This window comes from Balaenoptera ricei, chromosome 15 (genome assembly GCF_028023285.1).
Source record: "Balaenoptera ricei isolate mBalRic1 chromosome 15, mBalRic1.hap2, whole genome shotgun sequence".
In the NCBI taxonomy this organism is placed as follows: Eukaryota; Metazoa; Chordata; class Mammalia; order Artiodactyla; family Balaenopteridae; genus Balaenoptera; species Balaenoptera ricei.
Window position 1 is genome coordinate 17768429 of NC_082653.1, and position 25882 is coordinate 17794310.

The 25882-nt window shown below is 41.8% G+C and overlaps 1 protein-coding gene across 8 annotated transcripts in view; it reads left to right on the plus strand.

Moving 5' to 3' along the window:
• PTPRT (protein tyrosine phosphatase receptor type T) overlaps window positions 1–25882 on the plus strand; it is a 1095010-nt gene that overhangs the window by 645358 nt on the left and 423770 nt on the right. For all 8 annotated transcript variants that reach the window (XM_059896616.1, XM_059896620.1, XM_059896617.1 and 5 more), the window contains exon 8: window positions 25360–25656. In XM_059896616.1, the coding sequence (XP_059752599.1) occupies window positions 25360–25656 (297 nt within the window). The remainder of the gene's footprint in view (window positions 1–25359; window positions 25657–25882) is intronic.

A 25882-nucleotide genomic window follows, 5' to 3' on the forward strand; every position in this document is an offset into this window, starting at 1 on the left:
GAGGCAGAGTGTCTGGGTTCTAGTTCCAGCTCCGCCACTTCCTAACTGTTGAACTAGCTGTGAGTAGGTTGCTTAACCTGTGTCTTAATTTACTCATCTGTAAAACAGGGGTATTCAGGGTACCTCTGTTGGTAAGCTTGCATTGAGGATTAAAGGAGTTAATATTTTAAATCACTTAGAATAGTTCCTGGTACATAGTAAAGGCTGTTGAAGTGCTTGTCAAATAGAATTACCTTTTAAGCATCTTTCTGTATCTTCATAGCACATTTATGAGGGATACTCGTATGCCATTTTACAGATTTAGAATTCAGCACAGAGGGGTCATGTGACTAACCCTCCCTTACGTGGCTGGAATTCAAACCCAGTTGGCTTGACACAAAAGCTGGGCTCTACCCCCAACCCCAGCCTGTCTACACGACATTTGCATTAGAATCCACACCCTAGAATACACCTTCCTTTCCACTATGCAGGCACTGCTAAAACAAAACCAAATGCCAAAAATGGAATTTTGAGTGTTCTACCTTAGTCTTGTTTTTTTCACATACCTAAAAGCGAAAATTAAAAAGGAAACAAAGATAGTAATACAACACACACACACACACACACACACACACACACACACAAAGGGTAATTACTGATTTTATTAAAAACATCTATCACAGAACCACATAACCATTGTTATTTCACGCCTGGGAATACAACGCACGCTGTTAAGCTATTTGATGATTCACGATAGAAGCATGATTAAATATGTTAATGAAAGTGTCAGGCTGCACTGAGATGCGTGCCATGCATTGGACTCCAAGAGGTGGGCTACCTTTGTGACCCCTGTGTGAACTTCCTCATCACCTGGGCTTTCTAGAGGGTTACTTATTTCCTGCTTAAAAAAAAAAAAAAAAAATCCTCTGGGTAATGAAATTTTGTCTGATCCTGGGGGCCTGGCTGACTACCCTGGCCCCCTGCCCTCTGGCTGCTGTTGCAGCCCGTTTTCATTCTCTCCTCAGTGGAATTAGATACTGGGGCCCTGGCTTTCTTCTACCAATTAATCTGTTTTCAGATCTACAGGGAACAGGACAAAATACAGGCAGGAGGAAACTATATATATTTTTTGAATTTTAGAATTTTATTTTTTTTAATACATCAGGTTCTTATTAGTTATCCATTTTATACATATTAGTGTATATATGTCCATCCCAATCTCCCAATTCATCCCACCATCACCCCCCACACCCCCCAGCCCCACCACTTTCCCCCCTTGGTGTCCATATGTTTGAGGAGGGAACTAATACTTGTCAAGCTCAGCCATTGGTCACACATTGTGCTGGGCACTTCCTGTACTGAAACATGAGTTCTCATTTATCCTATCGTTATCCTCATTACTATCTTGTTTTAACAAAGAAGATGGGGGCTCAGAGATGTTAAATGACTTGGAGTGGTAGTCATTCGTGAGGCTTCTCAAATATCTTTGGTTCTCCTTCTGGGCAAATGATCAGATGACCCTTCTCTGCCGTCTTGGCTTAGGTGTAGCCGTGTGAGTATAAGTGACATGTGTCTCATCCGGGTGGAACCTTAGACAGATTACGGGTCACTGTGTGCTCTTTCTCCACACCTGTTTCATCAGTTTAAGTCCACGTAATTAGGCTGAGCAGAGCCCACTTCTAAACGGCCCATGGATGTATAACACAATTGAGAAATAAAGATTTGTTGTTTTCAAGCCACTAAGATTTGGAGCTTGTTTTCACTACAGCATTACCTGGCCTGCCCTAATTAATAGACCTAGTCAAGTTTCTATACCTTGGGTAGATCTGGGAGCTGGGATTTGAAAGTAGTTCTTTCTGTTTGCAAAGACCTTGCTCTTTCTACTGCTCCAGACTCTTTTAATGAGACACAGTCAGACCCTAGGATCTGGGAGGACAATCTCCTACACTAGACCCCACCACATGAGGGACATGGAAAGGGCACAGACATAGCCCCTGGTCAGAGGCTTTCTGTGGGCCCACCAAAGATGCCAGCAGGGGAAGGCATAGGGCTCAGAATTTTGGTCAGTTAAAACATATTGATTCATTCTGTAACCTTGCACCAAAATCACCTAATCTCAGTTTTTCACACGTACATTGGGAATAACATCAAATACTTCAAAGTCCCTGGCCTCCAGCGAGCCTTGGTACCAAATGAGATCCTCATTTTCTCTCGAGTCAGGAGAGATATTTTCAGGGATTATACAAGATTACTGTACAGTATTGTTCACTACCTTGAATGGTAAAATATCCAGAAATATCTGGAACTGGGTGGCAATAATCTGGGTTTTGGACAAAGAGAGTAGGAAAGAAGAGAAGATAGGAGGAAAAGATGGTGAGAATAAATTCAACTGAAAAGCATCAATGTCATCACAAGGAATTAGGTCAATAAAGAAAGGCCAAGATAGGAAATGGGACTGTGTGACTGAGAGGGTTCATAGGGCTGTGCTCAGAATGGTGTACACGGGCAGTCAGGCTTCCAGACCTGTCCCATAAACCAGTGGACTCATGGTTGGTTTTGTTTTGTTTTTTTATTTGCAAATCTCATCAGTAAACATTTCTGTTTTCTCCATACATACATTAACTTACTGATAAATGTATATATACATCACTAGAGTAATGTATTATGTGCATTATATACACATTTTTGTGTATGTAAAACATATACCAAAAGAGAAATGCTAAAAGGATGAATAAATAAACAGAAGTGGATGACCTCATATATTCTTTCCACACCCTCGGATGGATCACTGATGGCTCATTGAGCATGGAATAGGATATCTGTAACCCTCTAATTGAGTCAACAGCTTTGTATCTTTCTGCCTGGAAGTGACTTTGTTACCACCAGTTACAGAACCCATGGGGAAGGAACACAGGGAAGCTTTTCAGCTGCCTGTTTTGACGCAACCTTTCACTGAGCTGAATGCTTTAAAAAGGACAAAGAACAAAGTAAAATATACTTTAATCAAATTCCAAGGGAAAACATAGTCAAAGGGCAAATATAACTCATGTTTCTTTTCTCTTTCCAATGTCATAGAGGATTGTGAGCCATCTGTGTCCCTTGGAAACCAGGCAGAGGGTAGACATCTTGATAAGCAGAGAAGTGTTAATTTACTCATTTAAAGCAATAGTTCCAGTTGCTCATATCAAACTCACTCTCTACCTACGACCCTAAAAATCTGTCATCTCAACAAAAAACTAAAGAGTCCAATTTGTTGCATAGCCATTTAAAATAATGAAGTCACGAACTCTACCAGACGTATTTCTGAAACTTAAGAACCCCTTGATAAACAGAGCAGTATGCTTGGTGACTGAATTGTTTGGTTGGAGATAAAACAGGGAGAGAGAAAGGGAGGAATCACCCTCAGTGGAAACTTAAAAGTGATTTCCTTGGTGGGTGGAGTTAGTATTTGAATTCCATGAGATAGTATATTGTGAGGACTCCCTGCCCAGCTCCCAGAATGTAGGACATGTTGAATGGATGCTGTATGAATGCATAAAGTTCACAGACATTTCTGCATAATTTATCCCTGATGACTTGCAAAGTCTAGCAAAATGTTTAAAGATTTAAAAAAAAGAGAGGCTAGACTAATAAAATGGAATTAAAAACTCAATAAGTTTAAAGCAAAACAAAAAAAGAAGAACAAAGCATAGAAAAAGCAAGACGACATAAGATCGTAAAATATTGGTTTGGCCAAAAAGTTCGTTCGGGTTTTTCCATGACATCCTACAGAAAACCCGAACGAACTTTTTGGCCAATCAGATAATCCTTAATAGTATTCTCAGCACATGCAAATAAGCTAAATTCTCTAGTTTAAACATGAAATTGTTACATTTGATTAGAAAACAAAAGTTATACAATTTTAAAAGAGATACACCTAAAACATAAGGCTACAGAGAGATTGAAAGTCCAATGTGGGAAAAAATATATCAGGAAAACAGTAATTAAAAAAAAAAAAGCTGGTGAAACCATATTAATGTCAGATAAAATAGACTGAAAGTAAAATGATAAATTTTTGTTTTACTAGAAGAGGGTTTGATTTACCCAGTTACAGAAGATTTTTTTAATCTGTGAGTTCCAATGACTCTAAACTTCTATGCACATAATAACATAAAAATATGTCAAGTCAAATTTGACAAAACTGCAAAGAGAAAATTTCAGATATGTCAGCTGGAGATTTTTGATAGTCCTTCATGCAGTCATTAAACACATGTTTGCTGAACATCTGTTTTATTTAAGGCTTCCTTCTAAGTGGTGAGGAGATAACAAATACATCAAAATTTCTGCTCTTCATGAAGCACACATTCTCCTGGATAGAGTAGATAATGAAAACCAATATATTTAATGTGTCAGCTGTTGATAAGTGCAAGAAGGAAAAAATAGAAGAGGGTAAGAGGACAGAAAGTGATGGAGCAAGGGGGTTGTTGTTCATATTGTGACGAAGGTACGACTCCTTCATGAGTGACCTGAATGAAGGGAGGGAGAAAGACAAGTACATAAAGTGGATAAAAGCAGTCCCAGTAGTGGAATCTACAAGTATACTGGCCCAGAAGAGGCAGAGTTCTTGGCCTGTTCTGAGAACAGCAAGGAGGCTGTGAACAGCGCATGAGAAGAATGCACGGAAATAATATCAGACACACATCATCTCTCTGTAATTGACAGACCAAACAGGCAGATTATTAATAAAAATAAGATATTTGCATGATTAATTAGATTAATAAGATGGAACCAGTTGAAAAATATAAAATGCTTCATCCGAAGATTAGAGAATATACATTCTTTTCAAGAACACATAAAACAGTTATAAAAACTGATAAACAGTCAATAAAGCAAGTCTCAAAAATCTCTGAGTCAGTATTACACAAATTAGGTCCTCTGACCACAGTGAAATTAAATTAGAAATAAAAAGAAAAATTTAACTTTATAAATACCCATACATTTGGAAATTTAAAAGCATTCCTACAAAATAGATAGGTCAATGACCATGTAATGAAAGAAATTGTGTAAACTACTTAGAATTGAATGATAGTGAAAATAATGCAAATAAAACTTGTGGTATTTGGCTAAACCCTTGTGTTGAGGGATGTTATATAGCTTTAGAGTTTACAGTAATAAAGAATATCCAAATATTTGATGATTTAAGTATTCATCTTAAGAAGATAAGAAAATAGCAACAAATTAAACCTAAGGGTAATAGAAGGAAAGAAATAATATCAGTAAATATTAGAGCAGAAATTAATTAAATAAGAAAGAAAAGCTAAAACAGAGCGTATCAACTAAGCCAAAACAACTACCTCTGTCCTTTTTCTCTCAAGAAAAAAAGTTGGCATAAATAAATATTAGGAATAAAAGAGGATACCTAAAAATACAGCTGATACTAAAGTAATAAATACACTTATAAGATTGGCAATAATCAAACAGCCTGAATTACCAAATGTTGGCCACTCTTTAGAACAACAGCAGCTTTTTTTTTAAGCATTCTTCATGAGAATGTAATTTCCTACAACCACTTTGATAAACAATTTGCCATTATCTATTAAATGGAAGATGTGCATACCATAATATCCAGTAGTTTCACTCACAGATATACAGCCTATACTAGAGAAAGTCTTGCACGTGAACTCTCAAGAGATATATACATGAACATTCAGAGCAACTTTGTTTACCATAGCTAAAAATGTGCTAGTAACATAAATGTCTATATCAGGAGAATTGAGGAGTAAATTACAGTTTATTTACATTCATATTGTCTCATCTTATAGGACAGTAAAAATGAGTGAACCAACACAAAAATGAACCACTCAGTATGGATGACAGTCACAAACATAATGTTTGAGTGAAAATTAAGGTAAAGAAGAATATATATGATATTCTTCTAATCCATATGCACAGGTTATCTTTCCATTTCTTTGTATCATCTTCAGTTTCCTTCATTAATGTTTTTTCAGTTTTCAGAGTATAGTTCTTTCACTTCCTTGGTTAAGTTTATTCCTGGGTATTTTATTCTTTTTGATGTGATTTTAAACAGAATTATTTTCTTGCTTTCTTTTTCTCATAGTTCATTATTTTGGTGGAAATGTCCCAAAATGCTTGCTTTTATGCATTTTTCTGCATGTATATGTCAATTAAAAGTTTAAATTAAAAAAATAAAAGAGTAAATAGATGAAAGCAAAATTAGGTTTCATTGAGAAAATGCAAGGTTTATCTAACATTAGAAAATATGTTAATATAATTACCATATTAATCAATCCAAATAGAAGACTAATAGATGAATAGATGCGTAAAATCATTTGCTAAAATTAAAAACCCATTGATAATAAGAAAAAAACTCATAAATCTAGGAATAGAAAATAACTTTGTTAATCTGATAACGGGCATCTTCAAAAATCAGACAATAAGCATCATAATAAATAAGAAAATTGTAGAACATTACATTTAAAACCAAAAAAAAAAAAAACACCAAAAAACAAAACTGAAGAAGGAATACACCAACACTCTTTCTATTTAACATGATATTAGAAGCAGCCAATATGGTTAGAGAATTTTTTAAAGTATAATTACTAGAAAATTGCTAGAAAGTATGCAATATATATATATATATATATAAAACACTTGTGTGTAACATGATTGTCTAGAGAGAAAAATATTATAAATTAACAAATTTGTAATTATAGCAAATTTTAAGTAGTAAAATATTATATCAATGTTGTTAGATTTCAGATCAGTATAAAAGTTATTTACTAAAATGATAGAAGCTGCAGAAGGATACATATATAATAGCAATAATATAGTTTTCAAACCTTCACAGTAATTCTTTGTAATTCTTAGATACATATACGTGGAAAAGAAACATGAATTACTGCATGGGAATGCTAAATCTTTTTTTTTTTTTTTTTTTTTTTAGCTACTTTATTGATTGATTGATTGATTGATTGATTGGCTGCGTTGGGTCTTCGGTTCGTGCGAGGGCTTTCTCTAGTTGCGGCAAGCGGGGGCCACTCTTCATCGCGGTGCGGGGACCGCTCTTCATCGCGGTGCGCAGGCCTTTCACTATCGCGGCCCCTCCCGTTGCGGGGCACAGGCTCCAGACGCGCAGGCTCAGTAGTTGTGGCTCACGGGCCCAGCTGCTCCGTGGCATGTGGGATCTTCCCAGACCAGGGCTCGAACCCGTGTCCCCTGCATTAGCAGGCAGATTCTCAACCACTGCGCCACCAGGGAAGCCCGGGAATGCTAAATCTTAATTTCAGTGTTTAAGGTGCTGGGTTTGGGGGTGTTTGGTTTATTTCGACTTGTACTTTTCCATATGTCTTAAATACTTCATACTAAAATTATTTTTAGAGCTAAGCTCCCTCTTCCTTAAGGAAGCATTGAGACCCTGGTGACAAAGCTGAAAGAGGCTCCGCACACGTTTATCAGAAACCCACTTGGGATTGGTCCGCGTACCTTTAGACAGTGGCCAGAGAATCATTTTATTTTACCTTCTCCTTGTTAATTCTTTGGCCATAAAGGTAGGATGCCACAATTGTACATGCAAAATAAGGAGAGAAGGTGCAGCTCTTCTACTTGCCTGCCCTTCCTGCTTCTTCCAGAAACTGAGTAGATGCCATGAGGTAGGGAATGTGAGTACAAATGCAGAAGGCACTGTGCTGTGACCTAGAGAACAGGGTCCAAAGGTCTGGGTTCCCAGGAAAAGTGCTGGACCTGCCACAGCACTAATCCAATGTCATAAAACAATTTGAACAAAGAAAACATGACATGGAGAATGTAACATTTTCCTGCATTATCTTTGCTGTTAAGTTTAGATAGATCACATCTGTGCTTCTCATTGTCCTCATCTATAAAAGGGAAAGTTATACCTGATGATCTTTAAGTTCTTTTCTACTCTGACAGTTTATGAGTCTAACACTCAAGGACCTTAGATTCCAGGGAGGGGAAGACAAGTTATGCACACAGTTACAGTGTTAGTATGACAAAGCCCAGTGTCCAGTGAGAGGTATAAATACTTTTGGGAGATCAGAAGAGGAAGACTCACCTGTGCCTGAGGAAACAGGAAAGGCTTCTAGGAATAAATGATGCTAAATTAAACCTAATTTTTTTCTTTTTTTCCTAATCAGAGAAGGAATTTTTGCTCATTATGGGAAATTTGGGAATCACAGAAGATTGGGGACAGAGAAAAACATTTATTTCACGTGTCCATCCATTCATCCATTTTAATATTTGACTACCTGTTATGTGCCAAGTGTGAATCTAGGAACTAGGGAAAGAACAGAAAACCAAACATACAAAGTGCTTGCTCTTGTGCAATTCATTTTTCAGGCTAGGGTAGGGGAAATCAGGCAAGTAAATAGTTCTGTAAATAAATGAATGAGGTAATTTTTGCAAATGACAAGTGCCAAGAAAAGAACAAAGATCGGTGTGATAGTGACACGGTGGTTGGGGAGGGTAGTATTTTTGATTGAGGTCATGAAAGGCCTCTTTGATGACACATCACTCATGAACTCGCCACTCAGAGTTAACCATTCATATCTGCTGGGTTTCCTTCCTCTGTGTATCTTCTTTCCTAGGGACTTGCCTACCCACCACCCTCCCCTTCCCTCCCATCTTAGGAAGAGGCTCTCTTTCATAGCCCCTTCATTACTCTTTAGAACTGGGGCCTCCCCATGCACTGTCATAACATCTGCAGTGAGAAAACTTGTTTCCCTAATTTTGAAAGAGATCAATAAAAACAAATTAAAATAGAGGATTAGAGGTGTCTTTTTGCCACATTGTTTTCCCAAGAACAAAAGATGTAGTGATCTCATCGTTATCTCTCCAGAGGTCTCTAAGCATAACACAAAGACATTTAGTGCAGCTTAACATGGTAATAACTCACTGCACTCTCTCATTACTCCAGGGAACCGTGGGGAGGGCAAAACAGCGAGTAGATAAAAGGGTCGGGATGAGTGAGAACAACCCACGTCTCCACATTTAAAAGGTACTGTAAGTTGTATCTGGCTTAGCAGTCCTTTTTAGGGTAGGGCTTTTCCAGGAGAAAACAGGAAAGGATCAGCAGTGTTAAGGGGGTGGGGGGCAGGTGTACATGCCTAGTAAATGGAGAGTTGAGTTGGAGGGGGTGATGAAGAGGAAGAAATGAGCGAATAGTGTGAAAGCACCTCGGACAAGGGCTAAGGGTTGCATGTAGGAGTGTGTTCGCTTATGGAAAATCAAAAAAGGATGCTGTGCTTCAGATGACAAGCAATTGGAAGAAGTGATTCCATCAAGTAAGGGGGGCAGAGGACTTCTTTCAGGAGACCCCAGAGTCATCCAGAGAACCATTGGAAGCACACTACTTCCTCCCTCTCAAGGCTCTTGTGGAGCTACATGAAATGTTTGTAAAGTCTCCAGTTCAGTGTGGGAGACCTAGTGTAAGCAGATAAGTTAGGAGTTCCCCAGAGAAAGAGAACCAGGAATGGCTTTCTTGACATAAGAGAAGCCATTTTGGCCTAAGCCATTTTGTGATCTAAGCCTGGTGTCAATGGTTGTCCTTGAACAGGTCTCAGTAATTAACAGTCTTTGGCTTGGTTGTGTATTGACTCAACAGCCATCAAGAGGTGAACCCAGTTTTCAGGTAACACTAAGTCTAGTATTGTGATTAGGCACATAGGTCCTGGAGTCATCACCACTGAGTTCATATCCTAGCTGGGAACCCTGTCTGAGCCCTCTGTAACATTAGGATTTCAATACCTAACTTGTAGGGTGGCCGTGAGGGATCATGCACATACAGTTCTTAGCACAGAACCTAGAACTTACATAGCAAGAGCTTGCCAAATATTAACTCGGACAGTGATAATGATGGAGAATTTCTTAGCCTAAAAACAAACCCTAAAGGTCCTCCGAAGATGGGGAGGCCCCCCTCCTTTTGCAAATGAACAAACTGAGTCTGAGAGTAGAGTCATTGAAAGCATGGACTTACTGGGAAAATCTGCATTGAAATGTCAGCTCTGCCATTTGCTGGGTGCATGATGTAGTCACTTTGCTTCTAGACCCACAGTTTCCTCATCTGTAAAATGGAGACGTTGAGAATTATCACTGTGAGAAGTAAATGTGATATAAGCAAAGTGCTTAGTCAAGTGCCCAGGACACAGAATTTGAAACTGTACGTGAAATAATGGATAAGCATTCACAAATTATGGTTGTTGATATGGCAATCATTCTTGGTGGAAGCAAGTTAATGACCAAACTAGGAGATCAATCTATTTAAGTGGAATAATATCAAATAGGCAAAAATAAACAGAGATGTTCAAGATCTGAAATACATAATTCATAAACTCAAGCTTATTAACATATTGACAAATTGATAGTAAATCATTTTAATATATAGAACTCTACACCAAAACCAAGAAAACACATATTTTGAGCACACACAAAACAATCACAGAAAATAGAATATGTATTAGGCCATAAAAGAAGCCCAAATAAATTCTAAAGAATCCGTATCACACAGCCCATGTTCCTCAACTATTTTACAATAAAATTAGAAATTAATAACTAAAGGACAGCTTTAAAAATCCCATGAATTTGACAACTAAATAACATGTTACTAAATAACACTTGGGTTAAAATGGAAATCATAAAGAATCATGAAGTGAATAATAATGAAAGCAGAGCATTTCTATATTGTACAATAGAGCAGAGCTAAAACAATACTTAAAGGAAAATCTGGAGCTTTAAATTCATTTACTAGAAAACAAAAGTTAAAAACAAATGAGCTGGATATACAGATGGCAAAAAGCACATGAAAAGATGGTCAACATCATTAGCCATTAGGGAAATGCAAATTAAAACCAGGGGACATCACTATACACCTATCTGAATGGCTAATAAAAACAATAGTGATGGCACCAAATACTGGTGAGGATGTAAAGAAATAGGATGGCTGATACACCACTTGAGGGAAGGTAGTAAACTGCTTCAGTCACTCTGGAAAATAGTTTGTCAGTTTATTTTAAAACTAAAAATGAATATACTGTACAATTCAGCAGTTATTTAGGCATTTATCCCAGAGAAATGAAAACTTTTGTTCACACAGAAATTTGTGTATGAATGTCCATAGCAGATTTATTCATAACAATCCCTGTGATATTGCAATTTAAAATAGGAAACATATATTTGGTCCCCATTTCTGGCACAGAGCTCCTAAAACCTTTGGAATTTCCTAAGTGATAAGGGCACTAGAGGTGACTTTTGTTATGTGAATGAGGTGACTTTGTGCTGCACCCAAGGATGGAAGATGGTTGCCAGGGGGACGGTTGCCAGGAGAACCAACCTTGTGATTAGAGGGTTGGCACTTTCCAACCTCTGGGGAGGGGAGAGGTGCTGGAGATAGAGATCAATTGCCAATGGACAATGACTTTATCAGTCATGCCTATGGAATGAAGCCTCCATAAATGTGTTTGGCCAAGTGCCTGGCACACAGAATTAAACCCATAAAAACCCCAAAGGAGAGGGTTCAGAGAGCTTCCAGGTTGGTGAACACGCGGAGGTGCTGGAAGGGTGCTGAGAGGGCATGGAAGCTCCACACCCTTTCCCAGACCTTGTCTTGTGTATCAGTTCCATCCGGCTGCTTCTGAGTTGTATCCTTTTGTAATAATCCAGTAGTCTATAAGTAAAATATTTCTCTGAGTTCTGTGAGCTGCTCTGGCAAATTAATCAAACTGGAGGAGGGGGTCCTGGGAACCTCTGATTTATAGCCAGTTGGTCAGAAGTACAGGTGACAACCTGGACTTAAAACGGGCAGCTGAAGTGTGTGGGGCGGGGTGAGGGGTATTCTTCTACAAGAAGAACCCTTAACCTGTGGAATCTGATGCTATCTCAGTGTAGTTGGTGTCAGAATCGAGTTGAATTGTAGGGCGCCCAGCTGGTGTCTGGACAATTACTCGGTACTATGTGGGAAACCCCCACCTCCACACGCTGGAATTGGTACCAGAACCTTTTTAACCACAAACCAGAAACTACCCAGATGTCCTTCAGTGGGTGAAACTGGTTAAACAAACAGTGGGACAGCCATACGATGAAATACTACTCAGCCGTAAAAAAGGAGCCATCTATTAAAAGAGGCAACAGATTGGATGATTGTCAAGGGAATTACGCTAAGTGAAAAAGAAAATCTCAAAATGTTACGTACTATGTGATTTCATTTTTATACCATTCTTGGAATCATGAAGTTATAGAGGTAGAGAACAAATTGGTGGTTGCTAAGGGTTTCAGATGGTGGGGAGGAGAGGGTAATGTGTCTGTAAAGGGTCAGCATGAGGGAGCCTTGTGAGGAGACAGTTGAAATTAGGTGGTATCAGTATTTACATGGAGCTACGCACATGACAAAATTGCATAAAATTAAGCACAGTTTCTGGTAGTGATGAGTTGGAAACAAACTGCACGTCCATCAGTGGGGAGTAGATGGATAAGCTATGGAGGACGTACACCATGAAACACTGTGGAATGTGGAGAGTAATGGACTGAGGGCACATGGCAGCCTAGGCGGATGTCAAAATCAGAGTGCTAAGTGATGAAAAGGGGAAGGAGCTATAACATATTCCGACATAAATAATTAATATGCATGCATACTAAACAATTACATGCGTTTTGTAAGAACTCATTCAAGCAAAGGAACATATGTGAAACATATAATAATGTGCGTCTATGAAGGAAAGTCAATGAGAGTGAAGAGTGTGTAAAAATATAGAAATACACAGAATAATATTTGAAGGTTGTATTAGTTTCCTATTGCTGCTGTGACAAATCAACACAGACTTAGTGGCTTAAAACAACACAAATTTATTATTCTGGAGGTCAGAAGTCTAAAATAGGTCTGCAGGGCTGTGTTGCTTCTGTAGGCTCTAAGGGAGAATCTGTTTATTTGCCTTTTCCAGTTTCTAGAGGCTGCCTGTATTCTCTGGCTTGTGGCTTCTTCCTTCATACTCAAGGCCAGCAGCACAGCATTCTCTCCTCTTTCTGACCTCTGCTTCTCTCTTATAAGGCCCCTTGAGAGTACACTGAGCCCACTCAGATAATTCAGGATAATCTTCCTTGACTTAATTTCAAGATCCTTAATCACATCCACAGTGTTTCTTTTGCCACCTAAGATAACCTATTCACAAGTTCTGGGTATCAGGATGTGGACATCTTTGGGAGGTCATTATTTTGCCTATCACAGGAGTTTTGATTTGGAGCAAAAGATAGCAGGGGATTTGGAGGGATGTGGTCTGAGCCAGTATTTGGGAGGTGAAGACAGGATTACCTGACCAGTTTGGCTGCTGGATCAGAAGGTTCGTATTGAGATTGAGAAGGAACTTCAGAATGCCAGGTGAATCCTCCAGGTGTGTCTGTTAGACTTCTGCCCCTCTCTCCCTGGGACACATCACAGAATAGGCCACATGGAGGTAGAGCAGGCAACCACATGTACCTTGTGTTTTCAGCAGAATCTTCTGGCTCCCTAGAGACCAGACTCAAAGTCAGACTTTCCTCCCCTCAGGGGACCAAGTCTGTGCTATGTGAAGTGCTGGCTGGTCATGTTAACCAAAACATGAACCCATATTGATCTGTGATAGTTGGGGTTATCATTCAGCAAATATTCACTTCCTCAATCCCCACTTCCCCACTGTGGGAGGCTCAGCCCCCTTGATGTTGGGCTTGCCTAGACACTTGCTTTGGCCAATATGGTGGACACGTCCAGTATTGGACATGACATGAAGGAGGCCTTACGAACTCTTGCATGGGTTGGCTTGGCTCTGGTGCATCTGATGTAGAAAGAACATGCCCTGAGTAACTGCTGCCCTTTCAGCCTGGGCCCTGGAATAAACACACATGGAGGAGGCCTGAGCCCAGCCTAGATCAGACAAGAGCTCATGGACAAATGTCTCTTGTTATAAACCAGTGACTTTGGGGGCTATTTGTTACACAGCAACATCCCACTAGTATATGCACATATAATTTCATGTTAATCTCACAAGAATCCTAGGAGATACGGATCATTAGCTTCACTTTAGATATTATAAAACTGGAGTTCAGAAAGGGTAAAAAGATTCATTCAAGGTCGTGCAGTTCGTAAATAAGTTTTAATGGGCAGGAGAGAGAAAGTGTGTAAATTTCAGGCACCTGAGCAGGAGTATTTACAGGTGGAGGGGAGATGAAGTGTGGGAAGGGCATTTGACTGATGACCCCTAAGAAAAAGCTTACATTGTGCAGAGGCAGCTTTAGAGGGGTAAATTGACATTGAAAATCCGGAGGGAAGGATGGTGACCTCTCCAGGATTCTGAGGTGAAGGATTATCATTTGGCAGCTTATGTAAGAGCCTGTGCTAGGATTGTGTTTCACAGTGTCATGGCCAGGAGCCACCTTCTATTAGAAGGATCATCCAGGAAACACCATGTGTACATTTTAGCCCCTCACCTTTGCTGAGAGGTGCTCACCAAGGCCAGAGGGTGCTTCCCAAGTGAGTGAGGCAGATAATCGGGGGTAGATGGGTCTTCTAGCTTCTGTTCTCCTGCCCCTGCTCTTCTGCTGGGGTTCTCTTCTTGGTGTTTTGCCACAAGGTGACTGGGATAGAAGACTTTTGCTTCATCATGTGCCCTTTCTCCTTGCGTAGGTGAGTCTCAAATGAGACTTGGTAGAGAATAAGCCACCTTTCACGGACAGTGGTTTTTGTTTGAAATTCTTCCTTCAATGTAATGATACTCTTGTACATTTCCAAAAAAAATAAATAAATAAAGTGTTGGACATCATAAGAAAGCTTGGTAGGCATTTCTGGGGCTGCTGACACAGCAGACCTCTCCAAGGTCCAGCAGTCCTGAGCAGTGTCTACAGATAAATGTGATTCCTTGGGAGATCAAGAATGTCCTGGGGCGGGGGCTTCTCTGTTGTGGGCAGACTCCACTTTGAAAGACCTCAGATCCGAATATAAAAAGCTGAACTGTCCAACTGAAAGGGAAGGTGGTAGTTCTGGGAGAGGGGCTATCAGAGTCCAATCAGGAGATATTACTTTGTTTGTTTGACATATTCTGGAAATAATTTGATTTACATTACAAATGGCTTCTCACCAGCATCACAGCAATGGCAGATTAGCTACATTACGGACTGTTTCCTAATTCCAGGGCCCATGTTGTTCACAGCCAGACTGTTTGTCCCAAGGAGAAGCAGTGTTCGGAATGCTAATACCTTACCTGGGCTCAGTGCTAGGTGGCTTTGAACCATCAAAGATGTTTCAGGTTTTATTCTTTCTCCAGCTTTTTTTCCCTTTTCCTTTTTTCTTTCTTTCTTTCTTTTTTTTTTTTTTTTTTTATAACAGACAAGGGGATTTGCCATGAATTAAGTGTAATAAATTGAAGTCAAGCCCAGAAGACGCTATGGGCTCACCTTCTCCCCCCGCCCCACCCTGAAACTCTTTCTCTGGAAACTGAAACCATGTAATTTAAAAATTGCTTCTCTCTTTCCAACCCAGTTTCCTCGGCCACAAAAGTAATTTTTAAACATTCTACAGCTTTTATTTCCAGGCTGCAATCTTGTGCTGCTGTCCATTTAATTCTTCCTGGCGTTTGAACACCTGAGCTGTTGATGTGACAGGAGGTGTGGCTGGCCGCCCTGCTCCTCGCTCAGCAACCCGCCAGGTGGCTGCATCTGGATGGGGCAGAGAGGGAAGAGCCAGGTCTGTGCCAGAGCTGGGGAGCAGAGTGCGGCCAGCTAGAACGTCGGATTTGTAGGCAGGGGGTACCAAGGCAGAATGGAGCATGGGGAGAGGGAAGGTGGGAGACGCCAAATGATCAAGTTCAGGCATTGGGGTCCTGCATCTAGATCAGTCAAGGTCGAGTTCGGAGATTCATCACACCATTTACTTTAACAGAGAGGATTGCCTGTTATGAGTTGTTAACTATCGTGATTCTCAAACTGTGCTGAGGCAGCCCAGGCCACTGCAGTGAACTCACCAAGGCACCACGTGAGGGCATTTAGAATTTTAATTTTAAATGATCACGACAAACAGTGCCATCTGTCAGACATTGTACAAACTACTAAGTTGAGGTGATCCACAGTTTCAACATTAGATTGGGCTGCATTCCTTTCAGTGACATCATATCTTTGCCAAGCTAGCCTTCCTGTTGTTACTGAGGTGAAAAGCAAGTACTGCAGAAAAATCAACATGGCGCAGGCAACAAGAGCAGCGATTTCTAATCTGAATCCACAGTTGGAGAAGTTGTGTAGGGCTTGACAGATGCACGTATCCCGTTAGTAAGCAACCGTGGTTATTTAAGAATGGAATTAACGTATTTTTTCTTTTGATTTGTGTGTATTGTTTTCTCAAACCACTATTAAGTGGTTAGGCTATAAATACTTACTAAGTTGTTTGGACTAACGAATAAATGAAACTATTAGGTATTTCTTTGGTTAGGAACTCTGCGAAAAAATTACCAAAACACCAAGGTCACCATGAAAGTTTGGAAACCTCTGGTTAACTATGTATAAAGAATTGGCTGGGAAACTGCAAAGGTAAAAAGAGAACATGAAAGTATTATACCAGTATAGCAACCGTGGGAACAGGTACTGCTAGGCTTGGGGAGGGCAAGGGAACAGACTGGAATTAGAAGCATTTTAAAAATTGGAAGAGGGAGCTCTTTTTGGCTGGTGCTGGTGTCTCTGAGGTTCTGCAGTGAAGCTTGCTCTTTCAGTGCTGGAGAAACTGCAAACTAGATCCAACTGCTGTGACAGAATGAACTTCCCTGGGGGGGTGAAGAAATGATATTGGAGTGATGCCCACAGGAACAGGAAGCACTCTCTTCTTCCTCCTAGAGCCCTGCAGGCTCCCTCTATCGCCCCCTACCGGCAGAGACTAGCATAGAGCCAGCTGATGGAGCAGAGTTGTGATTTATGGAATACCAGCCCCAGCATCATGAAACAGGGCGTAGAAGGGGTGTTGGAGCCGAGAGACAATGGCTTAATAACTATCCCAGGGTCCTTGGATTGCAACTGTCATGCTCACCCTTGGCCTGAGGTCCGTGGCCCCCAGCGCATAGGTTGCCTCTTGAACCTGGGCCGTATCTGACTCTTGGCTCCCCATGCATACCCCAAGCTGCTGAACGGTAGCGCCCACAGGATAGGGCTGTTGCACCAGCCCTGGTTTTACCCTGTGTTACATTCCAACCAAGTTCACTCATCCGTTCAGTGTGGGGATGTGGAGCGGGACACCTAAGCCAACGATGGGAAAGGTAAGCACTTGAGAGAAGGCTTTCCCAGAACAACTAAGGTTCAAAGAATGAATGGAAGCTGGGAGAAAGGAGGGACTAGAGAGAGGAGGGAAGGGTGATAACATTCGGTCAACATGTCAGCTCTGCAGAAGTATCTTCCTGACCGTTATACCTACAGGCCCTAATGGCCATTTTTATCCAGCTTACCCCCATCGCTTTCCTTCAGAACACTTATGACAACGTGCAGTTTTGTCAGCTCACATGTTGGATTGTCATTATGATTGCTTCACTCTGTGTCCGCCACCAGATTTTAAGCTCCAGGGTGGCAGGGACCATGTTTCTTCTTGTTAACACTTTGTCCCCAACACTTAGCCTACCATTCCATAGGTGCTCAATAAATATTTCAAGCTAAGCCGTGTCCAGGGAAAGAGTAAGGATTTTAGTGTAAAGAGAGGAAAAATCAAGAAAGATCAAGGAGCTGGTAGCAGGACCTGAAATCAAAGAAGTGAAATTTTAGACCCAACCTTCCCTGAACCCCCTAATCTCCCTTCCCTGCTTGATTTTTCTCTAGAGCGCTTACTGCCATCTGACATTCTAATTTTTTGATTATCTCATATATTATTTAATCTCCCATGTCCCACGAGAACGTAAGCCCCTTAAGGGCAGAGAGGATTTTTGTTTGGTTCACTCCTACATCTAGTGTAGTGCCTGGTACATGGTAGGAACTCAAAAATATTCATTAAGAGAATGAATTTGTCCAGTGCTTGACATTTGGCAAAGGATACTTGCATCACTCTGTTACAACTACTTTAGTTGCTCTTCTCACTTACTTCTTAGGAATAGTGGGAGGGACCATTACTGTAGTGTGTAACATTCAGACTGGCCTGACACGTCACTGCATGGAGTGTGCATTTGCAGTGGGAGGGAGGAGATTCCTGTTCCTGTGGCATGTCCATTCGTGCAGCAGAATCTTGACGGCCATTTGCTCCTTTATTCTTGTATCTTGGACTTTAAATGTGCTGACTCCTTTGCCTGGGGCTTAACCTTCCCATTCCCTACTCTCCATTCTCCTTCCCCCCCAAACCTCATACCTTTACCTCGTTGAATCCCATCCATCCTTTGCCCAAGGCCCCCTCCTTCAGGACAGCCTCTAGACTCCACATTACACTGTTGGTGATTTACTCTCAAATATTTACCAGTGGAATGTTATGGATGAGTTACAGGTTAAGCTGTAACCCAGTGCTGCCAGCCTTCCCATCAAGGCCGTACTGGTTAGGGGAAGTCCCCTGGTATTCCAGTTGAGAAGCCCCTTCTCCAGAGACAACACTACATAGCCCAGGTGTTTCTGATACCATGTCTTGATCCATAACCTTCATTTTGCTAATCAGTACACCCAATGCCAGAAATTGATTGTGGTGGTTGAAATCAGGGACCTGTCCACTAGCATAAGTATTGTAAATGGACTCTAATTGATGAAATTGAAAGTATTCAAAATATGTGGGTTGGCCAAAATATTGTGAAAGCGCTTTCCAAATGTACATGACGTAGGAGAACCCAGTAAGGCCTCTAGCTCTTAGCCTTAGGGATGGTATCCAAGCCTTGATTCCTAAACAGTCCTGTGTTACCTGATGGGTCTGTAATGGTACTTGATTTGCCCCTAGACCAGGAGTAGGCAAGGTACAGCCCACAGCCTAGGCTATCTTTTTTTTTTTTTTTTCATGGAAAGGCATTTTATTTTAAATATAGCAGTGTGTACATATCAATCCCAAACTCCCAGTTTATCCCTATTTTTGTAAATAAACTTTCATAGAATCACAGCCATGCCCATTTGTCTACACATTTTCTGTGTCTGCCTTTGCATTACAACAGCAGAGACAAATAGCTGAAACAGAGACTGTCTGACCCACAAAGCTTAAAATATTTACTATCTAGACTTTTAACAACAACAACAAAAAGTTTGTCAACTCCTACCTGAGAATACTGTCATAACTGCCTTAAATGAGCCTACATGCAAGATAGGAACCAGGTCACCTAAAAAGACTAAGACAGGTTGCTGAGCTTCATTGAGCTTTATGGAATGGATAGTATGACCTATTTTGTGCCTGCTTGCTAATAAACATTTGTGTAATAAATGCTCATCTGTGTAGTAGAATTTAGCCTGAGACTTGCTTTTATTATATAACCTAATAATGCAGTTATGGAGGAATCATTAACCCTCACTCACCTCAGATTTCTTTGGTGGCTTCTGGTTTCTATGAAAAAGAATGTAAGGTTGTGCACGAGTCATGCTTAAATTGGCTCAGATGGGTTTCCAGCGTAAGGCTGTGTCTTTCTGACATGTGCTGCCTGGAAGCCCAGCACTTGCCCTGCAAAAGCTCCTTCAGGCTTCATCATTCCATCCTTCACAGTTGTCGTGTCTGCATCCCCCTCTAGAGCATGAATCTCATGAAGGCTAGAACATGCCTGTCTCATTCCCCTGCATCCCTAATGCCTGTCCCATTTCAGAGGTCCAAGACATGTTTGTAGAAAGGAAAGAATAGATAGAGCTATATCTGAACATGCATTAATGGGACCTTGCTAACTCCAAGCTACAGTTGGTTAAAAAGCATGAACCCAGCAGTCAGCTGGACTGAGAACCAGGCCAGGGGTCCACGGTCACCTGCAGGACTTCTATTTTATCTCAGTGGCTCCCCTGCCTTGCCTCCCTTCTGGAGGTGGGAGCTGTATTTAAGGGAATACAGCTGGGTCAAGTACCATCTGGGAGCTTGGTGGACACTATCTCCTTAATTCACCTCGTAGCCCTAAAAGGCAGAAGTACCATCCCCGTGTTACACATGAGAAAAATGAGGCAAAGACACAGATGGGCCAAGTGACTTGCTTTAGTGACCCAATACAGATCCAGCACTCTTTTTTACCATGTCTTGATGCCTCCCTGCTCAAGAGTATTTTTTCAGTATTGGGTAAGCCAACGAACATGTGAATGACATACCTTCTCTATGACATGGCTGCAAGAGGGTGACAACAGAGTCACCTGATTCTAGTGGTCGGGGTAGGTAGGACCCAGTGACCTTGGGTGGTGAGGGTACCAGTATCCCTAAGTGAAGCCTCTGGATTCCTGTCCTTGCCTACCTTCATAAGGATGTCTGTGATAATATTCAACAAATTCCTGTCCGCCAAACATCTGTAATAAATTAGAGGAGATGGCAGAAAGGAAGCAAGAGAGTAGGTTTGGATGATGCTGAAAGAAGATGGATTTTATTTTTGTTCCTTTTACCTTTTTTCCCTTCGTGTAGCATTTCCATGCAGAAATTGCAAATTAATGGTCACATCGAACTATCTGTCAATGTATTACTGCTCTTGCAGTATCAAATTATGTCGGCAATAATGTTTCCAGCTGCCTAGGACTCCATTGCAATTTAATTTGAAAGGAATTCAAATTGCATTTCCAAATGGATAAAAAATTAATTTTACATACAAGCTATCCACCTCCACATTTTCAGCCCCATGCCCCAAATTATCTCAATTTAGGTTCAACTTTGAATAGTTTGTATGTTACAGCCAACTCCACGTGCAAAGATGAATACATAGAAAATTCATGAATTGGAAATCTGCTTTGCTGCTCCTTTGTTTTAATAAGATGTTCTGCCTTGATTAAGGTCATTAGGAGATTCTACAGCTATTGCCTTTGACAGCAGGAATGGAGGCTGGGCCCATATAAAACAAGAGGCTGGAATTCTAACTTAACCACATGATTACCTTAACAATTGGAGTATAGAGAGAGCCCTGATTCACTCCTTCACTTACTGCATTTCCCCTGCAGGATGTTAAGGCCTTGATTCTGGTTTGGTCTTCAGTTATCCCCTGCTTTCTGTATTTACTCATTCTTCATTTATTAATCAGCTATATGTCCAGTTATAAAAATGAAGAGATCTAGGTGCTCACAGGTTAGCAGGGGAGGTGAGCATGAACCAAACATCCAAACATTAATCTGCAATTTGGTAAGGACTATGGGAGAACTATTAAAGAAAACAGATGATGATTCATTCTGCCTGGGCAGGAAAGGCTTTTGGAGAAAGTTACAAAGAAAGGGTGGCATTGGAGCCTGGCCTTGAATATATTGAATAGGGATTTGCCAGTGACAGCCCAAGCAGAGGGAAGCACGGAGGTGTAAAAGGATTCAGGATGCAACACTCACTCTGCTTTAGGAATGTAGGGTTCAAAGAGTGAGCAGTGGAAAACGAGGGAGGGAATTAGGAGGTGGAAGGGTACATGTTGCAGGTTGGGCTCTGGTATTAGGTTGAAAATGGTACTTCAGTAAGATCTAACATGGATGGGAAGGAGAGGAGTGATCAGTGATCAGAAGTGAGGAGGCCCACCCTACCTTCCAGAGGCAGCTGCAGAATAAAGAAGCTTCTTGAAGATATGAGTTAGTCAATCACACACACACATACACACTTGTCCCTAACATATGTAAGAACACACATGGGTCTGGGACAAGATACACAGACCTGCAGCCTCTTTCCTTCTCCTTTCACCTGACTTCATCCCTCCCCACAAAGGTCTCCTCCTCCAAACAGCCACGCTCTGGTCACCTGTTAGGCCTAGGGGTACACACATGGAATAGGGTCTGACCTTGGATGGCCAAACCAAGGGAAGAGGTTCACACAAGCCCCGGAAATGAGTTTGGAGCCACTGGGACAGGGAATTCTAGGGTGTCAGGTGTCTGGAGCCCGGTCCAGAATGGGGAGCACAGGGACCAGGTAGACACGTTGGCGCATTGACTCCTGCTTCAGGAGGAGGGCAGGGTCTGCAGATGGCCGGAGTGTGCTCGCCAATTCACAGGGCTCGGGACAGGGCCCTCATTGCCAAGTCTAAGGGCATAGAGACAGTGAACCCAGAGGCCAAGCCACTTTGCTTGTCCACCAGAGGAAGACTTTCCAGCTTCCCAGATAAGCCACACTCTCTTCCCACTGTATGCCATCTCGGTGGCCTGTAGGCTGTTACTCAAGAAGGTCATATGGACAGAGTCTTATCTGGAGGCAGAAACCATAGGCTCTAGGCTTGGACATATTTACACGAGGGATGTAAATTCAACAAACCAATCTCCACTGCACACACAAGGCTTTCTCAGCAATTTCTAACTTGTTTGTACGAACCGGAATGTAAACCTGAGACTCTCCCTGCTGTAGGCAATTACTGGAGCAGAAGCTGGGTTTAGCATCTGAGGTTTGGGGGGGGCGGTTATAGTGAAAGCATGAATGCCTCCATCATGCATTTTGAAAACTAGTTTCCATCATGTAGGATTTTAGGACGTTCTCTTGCTTGAATTGAAAAATAGATAAGTTCACCTTAAAGACTCGGTGATGTGCTAGAGGGGACAGAACAGGGGACTGTGGAGTCAAGGGGGTCCAAGCTCAGTTCTCAAAAACAGGTCACCATCTGTTCATCTCAGTTTAAACAACATGAACTGGCCCACCAACAGACTCAGTGCCATGTGCTGGGGTTGCTGGACAAACAGCACATGGTCCCTTGCAGCCTGGGAGGAATGATGTGTAAAGGAACAAGCAGTTCCTAGAACGTGTGACGGATGCTGAGTGGGCTGGATAGCTGTGCAAAGTACCGTGGGAGTCCAGAGCTGGGGACTTAGCTGTGTGGCCCTGGGCAAGTCATGTCCCTTCGTTGGCCTCAGTTCCGTATGTCGGACAGTTGTTTTCAGCACACAACTGCCCAGCCCATAGTTACTGCTTAATAAAGAGCCACTGTCTTGCCCTTTCTTGAATGCGAGTTCTTGAACTTACAGAACACTTTCACCCACGTGTATCTAACCCACAGGGCCACCAGAGGTCTTGTCTTTTGCACTTGAACTGAGATGTCCTTGAACCTCTTAATTCCATAGCCTGAGAAAGCCCAAATCATCTCTCAAGGTGTCAGTAACACACATGGACATATCTTCCAAGTCCCCTTTGCCTCTGGTCCCTTTGTTCCCATGCGACATCTTATTTGGCCCAAGTGAGGCATGCAGATCTCAGAAGCCCCAGGAAATCAAATCACAGCCAATCATTTTGTGGTATTTTGAGGACCCTGTTGAAGACTAGGAGTCACATGAGAACAGTCCCATTGGGCTCCACCCAAAAATACACCATCTTGTTCACCCCCATCCTCTCCTATTCAATCCCAGCAGCCAGGGAGTTCATTTTTCTCTTCCTCTAAAGGCTAAGCACAGCCGATCCCAATGCCCTGGGACTGCAGCATCTACTCCAAACAAGCTTCTTAAAGCATTTCTCCAAGAAGGGCCATTCTCTCTAAGAGGAATGCCCACTGTTAGGCAGAGACAATTTTCTCTCTTTCTTTACAGTTCATTTTATACACATTAAGGGCTCTCTGAGATTAGCGCAATAATTTCCACTTTATAGACGAAGAAATGGAGGCTCAGAGATGCCGTGCCCTTGCCCAAGGTCACACAGCTAGTGAGGTAGCATGGTGGGCGGGGTGGGAGGAGAAGTACACGGATTGAATCTCTAGCCTGTGCTTAACTACTCCCAGCGAAGAGAGTCTCACAGAAGAACTTATGGGGAACGCCGATCATAAAAGAAGTTACGTTTCTATCATAACAAGTGCCTAAACCTTATAGAATGAGCTTTACATATGGGGATTAAAAAAAGAAAAGTTTTGTTTTTTATTATCTGTTTTGCACAAAAACATCTATTTAATTTGTGTAAAGTGTAAATAGAATATTCATTATAAAATAAACATAGCCAATGTTATATATGGGGGTCTGGGACCAAGATCAGCACTAGGGTGAGAAGGCATGATCAGATCTGTTTTTATTTTTTAATTTTTTTAAGTTAAAGTATAGTTGATTTACAATGTTGTATTAGTTTCCGGTGTACAACAAAGTGATTCAGTTATATATACATATATATTCCTTTTCATATTCTTTTCCATTATGGTTTATTATAAGATATTGAATATAGTTCCCTGTGCTACACAGTAGGACCTTGTTGTTTCTATGTATAATAGTTTGCATCTGCTAATCCCAAACTTCCAATCCTTCCCTCCCCAGAACCCCCTCTTCCTTGGCAACCACAAGTCTGTTCTCTATGTCTGTGAGTCTGTTTCGTAGGTAAGTTTATTTGTGTCATATTTTAGATTCCACATATAAGTGATATCATATGGTATTTGTCTTTCTCTTTCTGACTTACTTCGCTTAGTGTGATAATCTCTGGGTCCATCCATGTAGCTGCAAATGGCATTATTGCTTTCTTTTTTATGGCTGAGGAATATTTCATTGTATATGTATACTACATCTTCTTTATCCATCCCTCTGTCAATGGACATTTAGGTTGTTTCCATGTCTTGGCTATTGTGAATAGTGCTGCTGTGAACATAGAGGTGCATGTATCGTTTTGAATTACAGTTTGTCTGGATATATGCCCAGGAGTGGGATTGCTGGATCAGATCTGTTTTTAGAACGATGCCCCTGGAGGGGCCTGTCTGGAAAAAAGTGGAGAGGAAAGAAGGAAGGGTTGAGGACTGTTGTGGGAGGCTAGGAAAGGATGAGTTGTGTTGTCAGTGAAAGGAAGGGAAATTCCAAGGCATTGTCAATGGGTCACAGTGACCTGTTGAGGATGCTGTGCGTTAAGGATGTGATTTGATTTCTAGACTGTGCACCTCGGTGTGGTGAACTAAAGAAATGGGGCTGGTTTCTCAAGGGGAGGGGGTGTGGTCAGATGAAATGTAAAGAGGTAGATCAGAAGTCCAGCATCCTTCTCAATTAGTATTTCCCCAAAGTGTTGTGTGTGCTGTTAGCGGTACCCAACGTGGTTCTTGGCGGTACCCTGATGAAAACAACTTTGCGTTGTTTTACATGGTAAACATTTATTTATGGCAAGTGCTTCAGGCTTTCCCTTTAAATAGTTACGTCTTCTTTTAGATGCCTTATTTAAAAAAGGAGTTTGATTTACAGAAAAATGGTAATTAAATTACACTCTAGGTGGCGAAGTCAGGAAGGCAGTGGCTGAGTGATTGGGATGAGTTGAAAGCGCTGTTCTCCCCTGTTTTAGCGGAGCCTCCCCCCCCACCTTCCTGACAGCCTCCTCAGAGCCCCGTGTCTTGCGTGTGTGTCTTGCAGACCCGGTGCACGGCCCGCAGAACGTGGAGATCGTGGACATCCGAGCCCGGCAGCTGACGCTGCAGTGGGAGCCCTTCGGCTACGCGGTGACCCGCTGCCACAGCTACAACCTCACGGTGCAGTACCAGTACGTGTTCAACCAGCAGCAGTACGAGGCCGAGGAGCTCATTCAGACCTCCTCCCACTACACCCTGCGGGGCCTGCGCCCCTTCATGACCATCCGGCTGCGGCTGCTGCTGTCCAACCCCGAGGGCCGGATGGAGAGTGAGGAGCTGGTGGTGCAGACGGAGGAGGATGGTGAGTGCAGCGGTGCGCATGCTCACTCTGGAACGGGGAACGCCAGACCTGCTGGGGGCGGGGCCATGCCTAGCGGTTAAGAGGTTTTATTTTTCCTGCGTCTTTCATCTCTCTGTTGGTATATCAGCCCCTTTTCTAAGCTCTTCAGTAAAGCACCACACAGGCTGTGCAGTGCACAACTCCAAGGGGTGCTGTCCCCCTAGACAGTGGCAACGCTGTCGCAGAC